The 16106-nt window shown below is 37.6% G+C and overlaps 1 protein-coding gene across 1 annotated transcript; it reads left to right on the forward strand.

Annotated features, from left to right (window-relative positions):
- Nucleotides 1-1881: 1881 nt before the first annotated feature.
- Nucleotides 1882-7199, forward strand: LOC124170014. Its single transcript, XM_046548698.1, has 2 exons — nucleotides 1882-2127; nucleotides 6127-7199. The coding sequence occupies exon 2, from the start codon at nucleotides 6138-6140 to the stop codon at nucleotides 7197-7199; it is 1062 nt and encodes a 353-aa protein (XP_046404654.1). The 5' UTR covers nucleotides 1882-2127; nucleotides 6127-6137.
- The last annotated feature ends 8907 nt before the right edge of the window (nucleotides 7200-16106 follow it).

The raw sequence follows: 16106 nt of genomic DNA on the forward strand, positions 1-16106 counted from the left end.
TCAATTACCACTGCCATGCAAAAATTAGAGGATTTGATACTCGTCTTTGTCTTTAAGTAATGGTTATTTTATTGAAGTTGGTAGCAAAAACTGTAACTACTGTTTTCGCTAATATTTCTCATATCTCGCTCACTAAGGGTGAGGCCTTGAGACAAAGTTTCATTACACTTCCCTAAAAGACAGAGAAAAGAATGTCACATAAGACACAAAGAAATAATATCTCCTTCATCTTACACAGAAAACAGTATGTTTATACATGTCTTGAAAGGTATTCCCATCGTTGATTGTTAAAAGAAATCAGGCCGTTATATATACCAAATAATTTTGTAATGTGTGCTAAGAATGTTGGCTATGTTGTGTAATCTGACTGATGTGTTCCATTGAATAATGGTGCATAAGTAATTAAACCGACTAAATGAGTAAAAGGGAAAGTTACTTTTCAAAAAACCATGCGATACAACTTTGTAATAACATTAGGAGAGTTACAGGCTAATGTTTGGTCAGAGAAATGCAACTTGTTAAACAAAACGAAACACAGAACTATATAGACTGCAAAGTACTGGCGAATCACAAATATATATATTAACTTTTTCAATACCTTCTTCCTAAAATGTCAGATGCTGACATTTATCATGCAAGGGGCCAAAAGATTTCCATTCGAGTTCTTCCGTTGGGCACTTCCATTAAAGCTGCAAAACTGCTTTATGAGTTGAACGAAGTCTGCAGTCACAATCACACCTTAATCAATCCACCCTGCATTGGACAGTAAAAATAACATTGATGTCTCCCTTACTACATTTATCTATTTAAAGTTTCTCAAATCTGCATGAAATTATACTCGCCTATAACCCAACAAAAGAGTCCAAATGGAGAAGGCAGTGATCAAAAGAATACATGGGTTCCCTTTCATTTTCTCTCTTTACCTAGGATTAAGAGCAGAGGTGGATATCTTGGGGAAGAGAACGATATTCCCAGTGAGTCTTCTACTCAGATTCACAGTCTCCTCATCGTGGGTCTATTTTCAAACCCTTGTAATAGGTAGCCACACCACCAACAGTCATATACAACAAATTTATATTTAATGACGGTTACTTACATAATAATGACAATTTTAAAGTATTTGCTAATGTTTACACCTCTTCTTTACTGTCATATTCCATGAATTCAACATGTTAACATGTTTCGTGGGCACTTCAGGAGATGTGGAGGGTCATCGATGGCGAACATTGTTTCACCTGCAAATCTGAAATAAAGATAGGATATCTTTGCCAAAGTTTTGGGGGAATAGGAAGGGCTATCTTCAAAGGGATTACTCATCACGCCAGCTTCCCTAATATAAGGGTACTCCCGTGGAAAAATATCATATAGTAAATGAATGTCCCTCGCATGGAAGAAAATAATGACCTAATAGTACTCAAGTCCCCACCCTGTGCACTTGCATTTACCCCGTCATAACACCATTTACAGCACATATACAGTATGACACTAATAAAAAAAATCCACAGATTCTCCAAGAACATAAAAATATTATACGCTAAGTACGATATGTCACATCAAAACAGATTGCTTCATTAATTTTGAAATTGAATTGGAGGAACAGGCACATACAGCGAAACCACCGTACTCGCCTACCGCCTTTGAGTGCATTAATGGCCAACTTATACTACAAATACTTTCAATTGTTAATTCCGGGGAAATGAATGCAATTTGATAGGGCTATCAGGAGTATTTAGCGCGCCGTATCCGCTAGCATGACAACGTTGAGACGAAGGCATGTTTACACGGATTAAACGATTCCAAACGGTTTGTTGTCGTCTGCCAGTAACCGCCGATTGGCTGTTATCCTGACGTCACGCGATTGCCACGCCACAGAGGCCGGGGTAGACGCGGAAAGCTCAACACCTCTTCGCAGTGAATCGTGAATTTCTCTCCTTCTCGTGGCGCGGCATTTAGGCGTGTGGACGACATTACAACGATTACAACTGATCACAACATCGCCACTCTAGTGGCGGTCAGAACGAGGACAGGGTCAACAGTTTTCGTGTACGGTGTGGAGATAAAGTGCGCATGCTTTTTTCCCTGGAGAGCCAGGATAAAGAGATTGTTATTGTTTTGGCATTACTTTCGGTAAGTGTTTCATTACTTCTATTCTTTGTTGTCACATAAAAACATTCAGACAGTTCTGTATCACTCCTCTCGTTTCTTTAATGTATTCATTAATTCCGCGATCCCTGCCTAGATCTCAACAGTGGGATAATAAGTCCTGTTAAATACATATTGTTTAAAAGTTGGTGCTATAACAATGCATATTAAGGATGCAATGTTAGATTGCATGTTATGTAGGGTCGCATACCGGGTTATCCAACCTTCAGTGATGCGTAACATGGCGGATGCGACTCATAGACGACACTGAAATTGCTCACTTTACAAAGTCTCTCTTTACGGTCAAGTGAGACTTAGCTAAAGTTCGTTTAATAGTCATTGCAAAGATCTCACTTTTTAATGTGGCTCTTAAGCTGCCAAAATCTCGATCAGGCCTTGAAAATTTGATTGTTGGCGATGAACGCTGCGAAAAAAGTGAAAAAGAAGTTGACACACGATATTATATGCGTTCTTGTTTACATGGTTCTGGCGACTGGGTATTCCGTGTTGTATTTTGTTAAGCTTTTATTAAGCTGCATTTTTTCTTTCTCTCTTACTGTGTACTAATGTAGAGGAATACTGCGTTATTGGAAGCTTTTCCCCAATAGCTTTTTTGCACGTAAATGAACTGAGTTGTCTGAATAAAAGCTCACTTATAATTATCTTGATCGTGTATTGGTAATGCCCTTCGATGTTTCCAGGGAAGTAAAAGTTTAAATGCTGATATTTTCACGTTATTTTATGATCATCTTCTATGATTAACGGCACACGGTTGTTTGGACTACATGTTAGGCGAAGTTTGATGGTATACGTTCAGTAATGGTGAATGAAATTCTCTCGCGTTAACTTGAAACTGTACCAATTAATTAGAATATTTACCAATCAGTGGTTGTCTCTGGTGGATGCATATTTTGAAGGAGTTATGGGTTATGGGATAATTCCTTTATGCTTACCTATATTTTAATTCTTGGAATGTTGACTTAAGGGGTTATCTATACTAGAGAAATGGACACTCAAGTATACCTACCTATGTCATCAAAACCAATGAATATATGATGAAACATGTTGAATGTGAGAATAGATTTATATCAATATAAACATCTCCATGTCTGCTTCAAATGATGCCTCGACATATGTGAATACATAACCCGAGTATCCATTCACGAATTTTGTAGTGAAAAATGTCAATGAAGTCTGTGATCCTTTGTAAATAAAATTTCATAACAATCCTACGTCCTCGAGAAAATATTGTTTTTCTGCAAATAATGTTATTATGAAGGAAAGTATGTTTTACTTTTTATCTCTGCCTTTCATAAGGAAATCATCATTGTAAACATTCAAATGCAGAGTTGAAAAAACGAAACAGAAACCGTCTAGTTTCAAAATGACAGAAACATGTTAAACGTGATATGGAGTCATACGGAAAGAGTACATTATGCAATAATGGAATGAAAACGCTTAAAATGCAATACAACGTATAGAAACTAGTATTTGGTTGGCCAAGCGACATGAAAATCAAATATTTCCTTACGAAGACCATTTATACGCCACTTTTGCTATCATATTCAAGTATCTTTGAGGGAAATTATAGAATATAAACTCATAAGTAACCGAAGAACTTAACAATTACTAGCTTGTATTCAAAATCAACATAAATTATGCCAACCTGTTCAACCACTTACTCTGTTGTAATTATCACGTAATCATAAAATTTTCCTTGGTGGTATAATGTTCGATAGAGTTCAACTTCAAAATTTAAGTAATGGGTCATCTCCATCAATACCGACTCGATGTATTTTCACGGAAAAGACGTATATTAAGTGTCTGGCTATTTCATGAAGCGCGCCAATCTGCTGCTGTGTCCTCCCCAAAAAATTAATTCCTATTAATTTCCGTAACCCAAATATCTTCTTATTTTAACTTATAATACAGCCGGTGTAGTCATATTTATTCATCCGTGAAGGACACTTTCGCCCATAAGTCAACTCAGGTTGGGCACTTTAGATTAAAGTGACAATTCGGCCATTTTCTTCTAAAGTGGCGTTTATGAAACGGAAAAAGCAGACTTTAGCTGAGCAAAAGTATACTTTAGCTTAAAATGCCGTCTATCAAACGCCTCCTTACATTAGTAAAAATTGTTTAGTGAGTTAAAATGTGTGTTCTTAGGGGTACCCAGCGAGGGTTGGGGAAGGGGGGCAGCTACCCCCCGTAGAAGCTAAAATGCAGAAGAGTTAGAGCAAAATCAATACGGAATTGAAAGGAAAGTATTCAACAAATTTTCTTTAAGCCCACGAAAAATCATATATATTTGTAAGATATGTAACAAAGTAAAACTATTTTTTCAAGGAAATAATCTCACAAATCACATGGCTTGTCCCCCCCTAGTTATCATCCTGGATACGCCCTTGCCTGATTACATGATACATTAAAACACATACGGGTTAATGTCAAAATGAATGAACGTGAGCATGATCGCCAAAATGCACCATGTAGCCGCCCAACTTGTGCGAATGCATGCACAGGAAATAGAACCTGTTCTAATTTGGTTCATCCATTCGTATATGTTCCGTTCCGGTCATATTTATTCATCCGTGAAGGACACTTTAGCCCATAAGTCAACTCCAGTTGGGCGCTTTAGGTTAAAGTGACAATTCGGCCATTTTCTTCTAAAGTGGTGTTTATTAAACGGAAAAAGCAGACTTTAGCTCAGCAAAAGTATACTTTAGCTTAAAATGCCGTCTATCAAACGTTAGTAAAAATTGTTTGGTGAGTTAAAATGTGCGTTCTTCATCATATTCATAGGGGTTCCCAGTGAGGGTTGGGGGGGGGCAAGCTCCCCCCTTAGAAGCTAAAATTGCAGAAGTGTTTGAGCAAATTCAGTACTGAATTGAAACGATAGTATTCAACAAATTTTCTTTAAGCCCACGAAAAATGATATATATTTGATATATATATATATATATGAATCACATGGCTTGCCCAACACCTCCCTAGTTATGATCCAGGGTACACCCTTGCCTGATTACATGATACATTAAAACACGAACGGGTTAATGTCAAAATGAATGAACGTGAGCATGATCGCCAAAATGCACCATGTAACCACCCAATTTGTGAGAATGCATGCACAGGAAATATTTCCTGTTCTAATTTGGTTCATCCATTCGTACATGTTCCGTTCCGGTCCACAAAAACCATTCACGCAAACGTATGTTAACTTGTACATGTTAATGTACCATGTAACAAGGCCTTAATATCCCAGACAGCACAAAATATCTGGAATGTCTTTAGCTAATATCTGTTAAATATCTCGTAATAACCTTTGTTGAAATTTTTTAAATATCTGAATGTCTGCTTTTCTGGTATCTACATGATATCTTGAGAATATATTTTCTAGACATTCATATTAAAATTTGACCCGCTTGGCAATTGCAGGATAAGTGACTTGAATATAATATGTTCCGGTATAGCTAGAGTTTAGTATTCAACTGAATTGTTCTCAAGTATTGGCTCTGCTTCTTTGGTATCACTGACATGGCAATGACAACATCACCTCGCTGCAACATGTCGGGTGTGACAGCCGTGAATGGTCTCCCTGACTACTTGAAGCACCAACAAACTGCCTTCTGACGCTCTCGTCCTCTGAACCCAGGGAACTGCAATCTTGTTGGCCATAGATGCTCCATAACCTTTGCACAAACGTCACCGAATAGTCTACACAATTTCTTTCCCAGCGTTGAGAAATACAGTGAAGGCACACTGCTTGTAATGTATCTCCCTGACTGATGCCATATTGAAATGGTCATACAGCTTAGCTATCAGTGGGAAAAACTAGAAATTTTGCGTGCAGATCCATGGAACTTCAGCTAACGCATAGGTATCTAACGTTTCACAACAATACCGTTGCTGTCGGATGAGAAAACAATAATGGTGCATTACTTCATGGGCAACCCTCATACTCAATGCATTTCTTTTTATTTCTAGGTGTAGTTGAAATGGAAGGTGTTGGTGACACAGTGGAAAAACTTCCTGTTGAAGAGGCTGCAGCACTAGATGGGTTGGCCATGCCAGAGGAAGGGATCAGAGACATAATTACTGAAATACGCCACCAGCAGTCCAGCGGTTTCGCTTCTTTGCGAGATGAGATCACTTCAAGGGATATTCTGCTCCGAAAACTGGAGGAGAGCGCCACTAGATTATCTGAGGATATCGCTCCTGTGAAGGATTATGTGACGGCAAAGATGCAAGAAGAGGCGCACAGTGCAATGTCTCAATCTTCAGACTCGCCTGAAGGAGGCGCTACTCAGGACGGAGACCAGGAAACTGAAGAAGAGAGAAATAATAGAGCCCAAAATAGATGTGTAGACGTGATGATGAGTCTCACAGAAATACGTGAGAATAACGAGGAGAAAACACAGAAAGTCAGAGGTTTTTACGAGAGAATATACAAAGCATCCCCCTTCACCTCTCTTATGCTGAAGTTTCTGGAGAGAAATCGTGGATTGAAAGTACTAATCGATTGTGATTCCTCCAATATCTCTAACTTAGTGGGACGATTGGTTAACCTGGATGGTGTAAAACAGGATGGAAGGTTTTTGAATGTGTTTGTTGACTTTTTTCAATGCAAGGTTTACTTGGGAAAAGTTGCTGGGGAAGTTACAGTATATGAAGGTTACAAAATTTTTATCAAAAGTTTTGGCTCTGAAGTTCCCCTGGCTCGGAGCTTGGCACAGATGGTGATGTACTTGATCTTCAAAAACCGAGGGTGTCCTTACGAGTGTGATGATGAAATGCATGAGAAACTGTACGAGAAAATCGTGCAGGAAGCATTACAGAAGAAGAATACCACAGGAGTGTGCATGGACGACTTGATAAAAAATGCCTTAAGTATGCAATCACCTTTATCTAGAGAAGTATCATTGATTTCGGTCGTCCCGGCAATGCTCGTCAAGTACAGTTCGCAGGGAGGAATGTCGCAACTGCAGGAGCAGATGCCTTTTCTCACGTTCTTCTTCATGCAACATGTGATTCCGAAAATGAAGAGCATAGTCAATTAAGGTAAGTGACTCACTTGGTAAAAATTTTATCAGAATACAGAAATATTCATGAAAAATACACTTAACAGATATAGTAATTGAGGTTAACTATCCATTGCAACAGATATTGATCTGGCAATTACATATGAAGCATGGATCCCACAAAACTATAAAACTAATTTCCATCCAATTAAATAATAATTAATAATAACAAAACACATTTTATTTTTCTGTATCTAATTCCTTGAAATGAGAACAAAATATTTTCTATGCTAAAAAATAGTTTATGTAGATAGTCTAAAGTTTTTAGTCACGAAATGATAACATTTATTGTACATTCCACTAGTTAATTTATAATAACCACGTGTTTCGATGCTTGGCATCATCATCAGGTGAAATATGAATAACAAGTGAGTTGCGCCAAAGAAGCAATGCTGCTTTCTATCAGTTGTTGAGAGGAGTGTGGGGAGCAGGTGAAAGGGGGTGGTTGGGGTGAAAGTAGGTGATCAGAGTAATAAAGGTTAAATTGCTGAAATGGTATATATTGATGTATTAATGTCAATTCATCTTGGTGAATTCTATTCTGTAAGTTATCCTTTCTCTAATACTCTATGTTCTTAATATATTTTGCATTCTTAGGTTAGGTTTTCATGTTTACATAAAGGTAAGGTATGCCTGAAAGTTGTCTTTTCTCCAATAACCAAAGTTCTTAATATATTTTGCATTCCAAGGATAGATTTTCATGTTTACATTACAGACTAAAGTGTGCCTGAGGGTTATCCCATTTCTACCGTGGTATTTAGTATCCCCTCCTGTGGCACTAATTCATGGGACCCAATTGTAAATTAATATTCAAAAGAGGATACTGCGACTTTTAGGTAAAATGCCTGCTATACTCCCCATGGTGCCATCTATTTTGGAAATTTAATATTTTGCTTCTTGTTTTTGTGTATTTGTACTCTGCAATAGTTTTTGCAAATAAGAATATATCTAAGCATACAACCAAAGATAATTATCATTGTTATTATACCAGGAGTGCTACAAGCCACCAACAAACATTTATTAGAAGTAAAAACTCGAGTTATTCCCCTTGGCAAATGGGAAAATATTGTTATGTAATGATCTTCCATTGTATGTTAAGAGAGTGAAGACTATTTCCCTCTTCAATTGCATGATTTGTGAGTTTTTTTTAATCAATCATTTTATTCTGTGCACAAATTTCTTAATGTGTGACATTTTTTCCTTTCTTTATTTTTAATGTTTGTATAACTCACTCAACCTTACGAATGCATAATTAGCGGACGAATTAAAGCAAATTACCGTACGAATGAAAATATTAATTTAATGATAATTTTCATAACCTTAATGGTCTTAGAGACTTAGGAAAAAATCAAATTTAAAAATATCTCATTGTATTGGAGAGAAACATAAGTAATCGTTGCATAAAAACACACATAATATCTATACATTCCTAAAATTTACTCTTCACAATATTCCGAAGTGCCATTAAAGTCGTTCTTAAGAAGGAGAGACGTAACTAATGTTTTGAATTTTGCTATTTCATGGTTCATTCAAGTTTAGGAGGGAGCTTTGTTGCAGCGGTTGGGGGGTGTTATGGGGGGATAAAAAAAACCACAAACCTGACTGAATTTTAGCTGAATACAATAATTTAAAGTATTCTCGCTAGATAAATGGAGTGAGTTTCCTAATCACCCAGTTGCCACTCTAAATATTATCGTTGTTATTAAGGACTGACGTCACAATCTGTTCATTAACCCTGGCAATAAAATCAGACACTTCTTCTCTTCCCTGCCCCCCCTCCATTTTCGCACTCACAACGTCAAGACAGCCCTGAACGTTGCCAGGGATGCCGACTTACAATAAATATTTGGGGGGCCCAATCCGGGTGTCCTGCCACGGAAATTTTTATAAGTAGTGATTTTTAAGTTTTTAAGCATTTTAAAAGAGTCATACGATCAACATTAGAGCCATGATAACTTATAATCTCGATATCTGGACTCTTCGCGGAAAATCGACAAGCCTGACACATTTTTTTCCTCACACCCATAATGAATTTCAGAGGGGGGGTTCGGGCCCCCTCAGGCCCCATGGAGTCGGCACCAATGAATTTTACTTGCGATGGTTGATTTCATGAGAGGTAGCACTTTTGTTTCTGCATTTGCACTCACAGCATTTGTTGCATTTGTTAAATTTTTAGTTAACGTTCGGCCAGTGATTTTTATGGGATATTTATTTCTGCCTAAAATAGCATGTGTAAATTTGACAAATAAACCTGGAAAACACCGTGAATTTTATAATGTAATTAGTGGGAGAACCATGACTGATAACATTAATAATATTAATATTAATTATCGCATTTTATTTTCTTAATTAATGAAATTCAAACAATTTTGTTACATCTGATTTTTTTGGTCCTTGCTTCAACAGGTATGAAGAATGTGCGTTCAACAAAACGTCGGAGATGAGTGCCTTGAAGTTATTGTTCTTGTTCCTGAAATTGATTGTCTCGAAGAAGAGATTCGTATTTTATTCCACGTCAGTCATTTTGGTGAACCGGGAGTTGAAAAGTGACTATGGCCAACATATATCAATGCCTTCGCAGTTGCTGCCTAATCGGTGTTTGATTTAAAACCTATATATGCAAAGTTGGATATTATCATTATAGTTTGTTTATTATTACTATTATAACATGCTATTTTGATTTTATAATGCCTTTATCACACATTGCAGAACTGCTCAGATGCAATGCTTGTGCGATAATATCTGCATTCTGAATTTATAATCATTATTTCATTACTACTGGTGTTCCACTAATTAAAAGAACATATATCCTCCTTGGTAACCCCTGTATATTGTATTTATCCTAACCTATAATGGCACATAAAAAAGATTGAGACTTATTTTCCTTTCAATTCAATAATTTTTTGTATTAATTGTTAATTCTCTCATTTTGTTTATGTCTTGCATTCTCTGTCAATGAGATCCATTGTCTAGGTACAAAATCTTGACAATGATGCATTGAAATTATAATTAGTTTGATGGCATTTATTCTTTGTAATTTTTTTGATGGTTTCACATACAATATGTAGCTTAGAGCCATATTTTTTCAAATGAATACATTGTACTATGGGTTAGTTTTTTTTATTGCCATGATTTTTCAATATAGCCTAGAAGACATATTGTTTTTGCTATTTCTGTCTGTCATCCCTGATAAGAAAGACAATATCAGTTGATTGATAAATGTATTTTTCATACCCATTGATAGCCATAAAGGGATGTTCTGATATTATGTTAACCTTTAGGTTTTTGAATATGATTTTGTAATTTGATTCCAATAAAAGAAGAGGTTTATTCTTACTTATTCTTGTATAAATACCCATGATTTCTCTCCAAGCAAAATCAGTTGGTAAGAGGCATAAATATGTGTTTAACAAGAATATTTCTGGGTGACCAATGTGATCAGAAATGAAAAGAATGGTAGGTTTTTTACAATAAAATTTTCATACGTTAAATGCTTGTTTCACAAATAATATAAAAGATGATGTTCAAATCTGCCTGTAAGTATTGGTGTCACTCACCGCATATTTAAATGGGTTTACCCAAACCTCCACTCGCATCGTAATACTCCACTTGCGTCGTTTTTGGACGAATATAATTAGGGGTACTAACCGAAATTTATACACAATTCGATGTGAAATATCATCTTCATGGCTTTTAAACGATATTCCTCACAATGAAAATGTTATACTGTAAAATATTGGAAAAAAGTGGATTACATTCCGCTAATAAATGCACTGAGGACATTTTTGTAAACCGATTAATATGCTACCAAAGTAGCAACAGAAATCAACCAATAGTTTGTCTCCTCTATTGAATCTCATCGGCCTGTTTTCCCATTGGTGTGAGATTCTACAGATTACCAGGGGTGCCGACCTACCAAAAATTTTGCGGGGGGCCAAACCGAGGACCTTGACCCGATTAAATTTATAAGTAGTGAATTTTAAGTTTTTTAAGCATTTTAGAAGAGTCATATGATCAACATTAGAGCCATGATATCTCGATATCTGGACACTCCGGGGAAAATCGACTAGCCCGACACATTTTGTCCTCACATCTGTAACGAATTTTTAGGGGGGGCTCGGGCCCCCTCTGGCCCCATGGAGTCGGCACCACTCCTGTTTACTGTGTTGTGAGTTCAAATTCCACCATGCGGTTCACGGTCCCATTAATACTATACTGTAATAATAACTATGTATAGTAGTATTTACGATGCAGGCTGTCAAAATTTTCACATTTAATTATCGCAACGATGCAGGCAGGTAGCAGAGTACCCCGGTAGCGGGTAGCGCTTGGCTTAAATAAGGATTATTCATACCCTATAAAACGAAGAAAACTTTCCTACCTTATGCAGTTTTTATGGGTGATTATTAAGAGATGTTTCCCTGAGCTCTGTGCCTCATGCATGCATTGGTAATCTCAATCGATCTTAAACTCCGATGCACTCGTATAGAAACTAGGTCCCTGTGACGTCACGTGGAGTGGCATCGCATGGGCGCCAATCTGGCCTTTATCAAATGTGGTAAAAATTGACCATTGCCATTCTTCTAAACTGGGATTTCTAAAAACCAAATAATTTGCATATACACCCATGTCTCGTATAGCGCAATTTCGATTAGCGCAATTTCGATATAGCGCAAATTCGTCCCTCGGGGAAACATTGCAACGCAGTGTAGCCTAATCACAAATCTTAAACGCTCTCGTGATAAAACGTGAACTTGCGCTAAGTACACACGAAATTTCTATCATTTTACGCATATTAATATTATTGCTTGCCTTGTATCTTCTTTTTTGTTTATATATTAATCGAAATCCATTGCTGTGCAATGGCCAAAAGTATACCTCGTCATTGGGTCCAGATAGCCGGCCTACCGAAGTAATTTATCTCGTCTCCTTAACAGAATGATAATAAATAATTTAGATCGTTAATTAAGCGTGGGGCTAGTGAAATGAGTTTTTTTTTCAGCAATACAGTCTGAGACGTATTTTTTCCGTCATAGGCTATCGGGCGATTGACTTCCAGGTAGAGGGTCTAAATCCTCCAAGGTCATCGGTATTCACGGGGGAGAAATGGAGCGGTGGCCGAGTTGCGCATGAATAGCATCAACACATAAAAGGGTCCGCTATATAGTCTCAAACACAATGGCTTCGTTCCCTCCCCGCAGTCGTAGGCCTTCTGCGTCTCAGGAATACAGTTCAGCAGTGGAAGGTGATATAGATAGAGCCATACAGAGTAAAAACCAAGAGAATATGGCAAAAAATAGGAATGCGTGTAGAAAAATCAAGAATTTATCAAGAAAAACTATAAACCTAGAAGAGGAATTGAAAGAGGTCAATTGCTTTGAAAATGGAGAACGTCAAAGCGATATTGCGCGAAGTTAAAACGCACGATGCCTTATTCTGAATAAAGACGAAGTTAAAACATCAGTGACCTCAGCCGCACCAACTTCAACCAAGCGGTCTACACATACGGAAAGTTCATAGTGAATCAGTACAAAAAGACGAGAGTGGTAATCGCTCCGAGACATTTAGTGAAAGCTCCGGTTGGTTCCAGAATTTAAACGGCAAGCCGGTATTTTCAGTGCGGCGATATCAGGTGAATCTGCAAGTGTTGATAGCGCAGTCACCGCAACATTTTCTGATGAACTCCAAGCTGTGATTGAAAGTGGCTCCTTTCCCCCTCAACCAGTTTTTAGTGTTGACGAGACGATATTGTTTTGGAAAAGAATGCAATCTCGTTCATTCATTTTCAGGGAAGGAAAACCTGGGTCAGGCTTCAAGGCATTTAAAGACTGTTTCACGTAGCTGCTAATGACTCGGAGGACTTCAAATAAATATGATTTATCATTCATAAACTCCGCTAGCTATGAAATGGCATTCAAAGTGGCATTTTCCTGTCATTTCGATGAGCGACAAAAGGGCCTGGGTGACACAATAGTTGTTTTTAGACAAGTTTGAAAGTTCGTCAACTGCCGGCAACGCATTACGATCCCCTGATATATCAGATATTAGCCCACCCGCACGACAGGAGGGAATTTCAAAAGCACGTAAGAATTTTTTTAAACGTGAGTAAAAGTCTTTGAATGCGTGCATACTATCTTTAAAGATGTTTTAAACTATAAAAATTTATATAAATAATGTTTTCTAAGGCTTTTTATGGGAATGCAGATGTTTTAGAGGAAATTCAATACCCAAGACCTATGCTACCAGGAACGCATCCCTATCTTCCCAATGTTAAAACGCTCTCGTATAACGCAAATTCGTATAGCGCAAATACCCCAAGGAACGCATCCCTTGCGCTATACGAGACATGGGTGTAATGAATGCACTTAAGGTGGATGAGGAATCGCAATCAATGCCTTCCATTTTCTCTGATGGAGGAATCGACCCTATTGAAAATGCTTTTCTGGATAGTTGATACCGGTCACTTTCCTTGTGATTTCGGACACTTCAGCTGTTGGAGGCTCTCTATTATGGGCTTGATTTAACGAACCTGAGTTCTATTCGAACGCTTTTCCTAATCTGTCTTTGTCATCGATGGAATCTTTTAACTGATTTTTTACACATTACTTTCATTCGCCAGATTGGTTTTAGAATATTCAATACAGTTCAGAATCTTTGTCTAAACTGGGATTTATACAGCCATATAATTTGTATGTTATGAATACCCTAATGGTGGGTAACAAATCGCAATCAATGCCCTATTCCGTGTCAAGAGGGTAGGGATTAAAATTCCCTTTTAGACGAATGGCAATGGTCAATTTTTATCCTCATTTGAAAAAGGCCAGATTGGCGCCCATGCGATGCCACTCCACGTGACGTCACAGGGACCTAGTTTCTATACGGGTAGATAGGAGTTTTACATCATCTGAGGTTACCAATGCATGCATGCGGCACAGAGCTCAGGGAAACATGTCTTAATAATCACCTATTAAAACTGGCTAAGGTCGGAAAGTTTCGTTCATTTGATAGGGTATTGATAATCCTTATTTAAGCCAAGCGCAACCAGCTAGCAGGGTACTGTGCTACCTGAAAGCTGCCTGCATTGAAGCGGCGCTCAAAGCCTCGCATCAAGGTGGCCTCACACAGCGAACAAGAATGATGTCACACGGGCTTTTCCCAGCATTCTAACTTGAAACCTTTCACTTTTCATTCATTCGCAAAGAATAAATATCTAAAAGTATTTTTCGATTCAGACAATAAAAAATGATAGGAAACCACCCCATTTACGGAATTTGTGAGAAAACACAGCAGGGAACATTAAGAAATAGTACAAGAGTCAGTGGCAGGTACATAGGGATGTTGGAGGGGGTGTCATCCCCCCTTGCGGAGCTGCCCGCGTTGCCGAACAAGGCAGAACCACAATTGTAACTTTTTTATTTCATAAGGCAGCTTTGTCTTGTTTCTGCGTATAATCAGTTTAAATAAAACAATCTACAATTTTTATGTAACGTGGTTATTTTTTCATTACGATAAAGGTTTAGGTAGTTCAAAATACCTTTTGCATCCCCCTTGAGTTTTTTTCTGTATCCTCTACTGGTATGAGAGTAACTTAAAAAATTAAAAAACAAAATTAATTTTTTTTCATAGATCTTTCAAATTGTAGCTATCTGATTCTCCCAAATTATTCATCATTAGTTTCACCAACGTACTATTTAGGCTAACTTAAGAAATTTTAGACACTGTGTAAAGAAGTTAAATGATAAATCAGAATTATTTGAGCTCAGTTGTCGGGTATTTAAAGGACGATTTAAATGTTAAAACTCAATTGCTTTATTTGCCATAAAAAATGTCTTTAGGTCTAAAGCTTGTTATAAAAGCATGGTCCATTTACGGGGCAAGTTAACGCAACACTAGACCGACGCTTGACTGATTCTCAAAATCGTGAAGAGAAGCCAATATAATAAGCAGCATTCGTGTGAAATGACTTTATAGGTGCGCCAGTTATAGTATCGATCTGTTTGGATAAAATGCACTGCGTAAACTTAATGCAAGCGTTAACGCGCCACAGTGTGCCCTACACATTCAGGTTTAATTTCTTACGTATGAGCACCTTCTGATAAACAAGAGTTTTGTTATCAGGCGTAAGATAAAGCGGATGAAGCGAAATAAATACAGCGAAGCAGTGCCGCTGCGAGGGGGAGTTTGGAGGCAGTGGTTTAGCTAGGGGGAATCGGGGGGGTGCCCCCCTGAAATATAAAAACACGATATTGTCCTTCATAAAAGATAACGAAATATTAAAAACTCAGGAATTTACAAAAAGTTTTTTTAACGAATTAAATTTTTTCGATTATGGAAAGAGTTAAAATTAGTTTAAAACCCATTACTTGGTGTCCGGTTTTTCAATAATTCCCCCCCCCCCTCTGGTTTTGAACAACCCCTGAACGAAATTCCTGGCTACTCCACTGCTTTGGGGGGTGGGGGTAAATCCCCCTCCCCAGAGCTCTGAGATTTTTTAATTGATAGCTCTTTTTACTCACAAAACGCGTTCCGTTGCATAGTTTTGGTTGGTGAAGGTTACGAAGCATCATGAAAACGGAGCCAACCTTTCGCTGTAAATTTGCCATGGTCAGTAGGCCGGCCCTTATTTTTTAGAATTGAGAAAATCTGTTTTTCTGGTCTCAAAATGATCCAAATAGATCTATATTCACGTGTTAAAATTTGGTTACTTTAAAATAACGGCAACTCGTGCCCCAAGGGCCCCAAGTACTAAGGACCCTCAATTGAATTTTTTGGGGTCAAAGAAGGGCTATTCCTGTGTAAAACGTAAAAGTAAAGCCCTTAAAAGCCAATTTTCTATTTGTTTTGACCTATTTCTAAGCGTTTAGGAGATATCGTCCGTCGTAATGT

The sequence above is a fragment of the Ischnura elegans genome, chromosome 13 (genome assembly GCF_921293095.1).
Source record: "Ischnura elegans chromosome 13, ioIscEleg1.1, whole genome shotgun sequence".
Taxonomy (NCBI): Eukaryota; Metazoa; Arthropoda; class Insecta; order Odonata; family Coenagrionidae; genus Ischnura; species Ischnura elegans.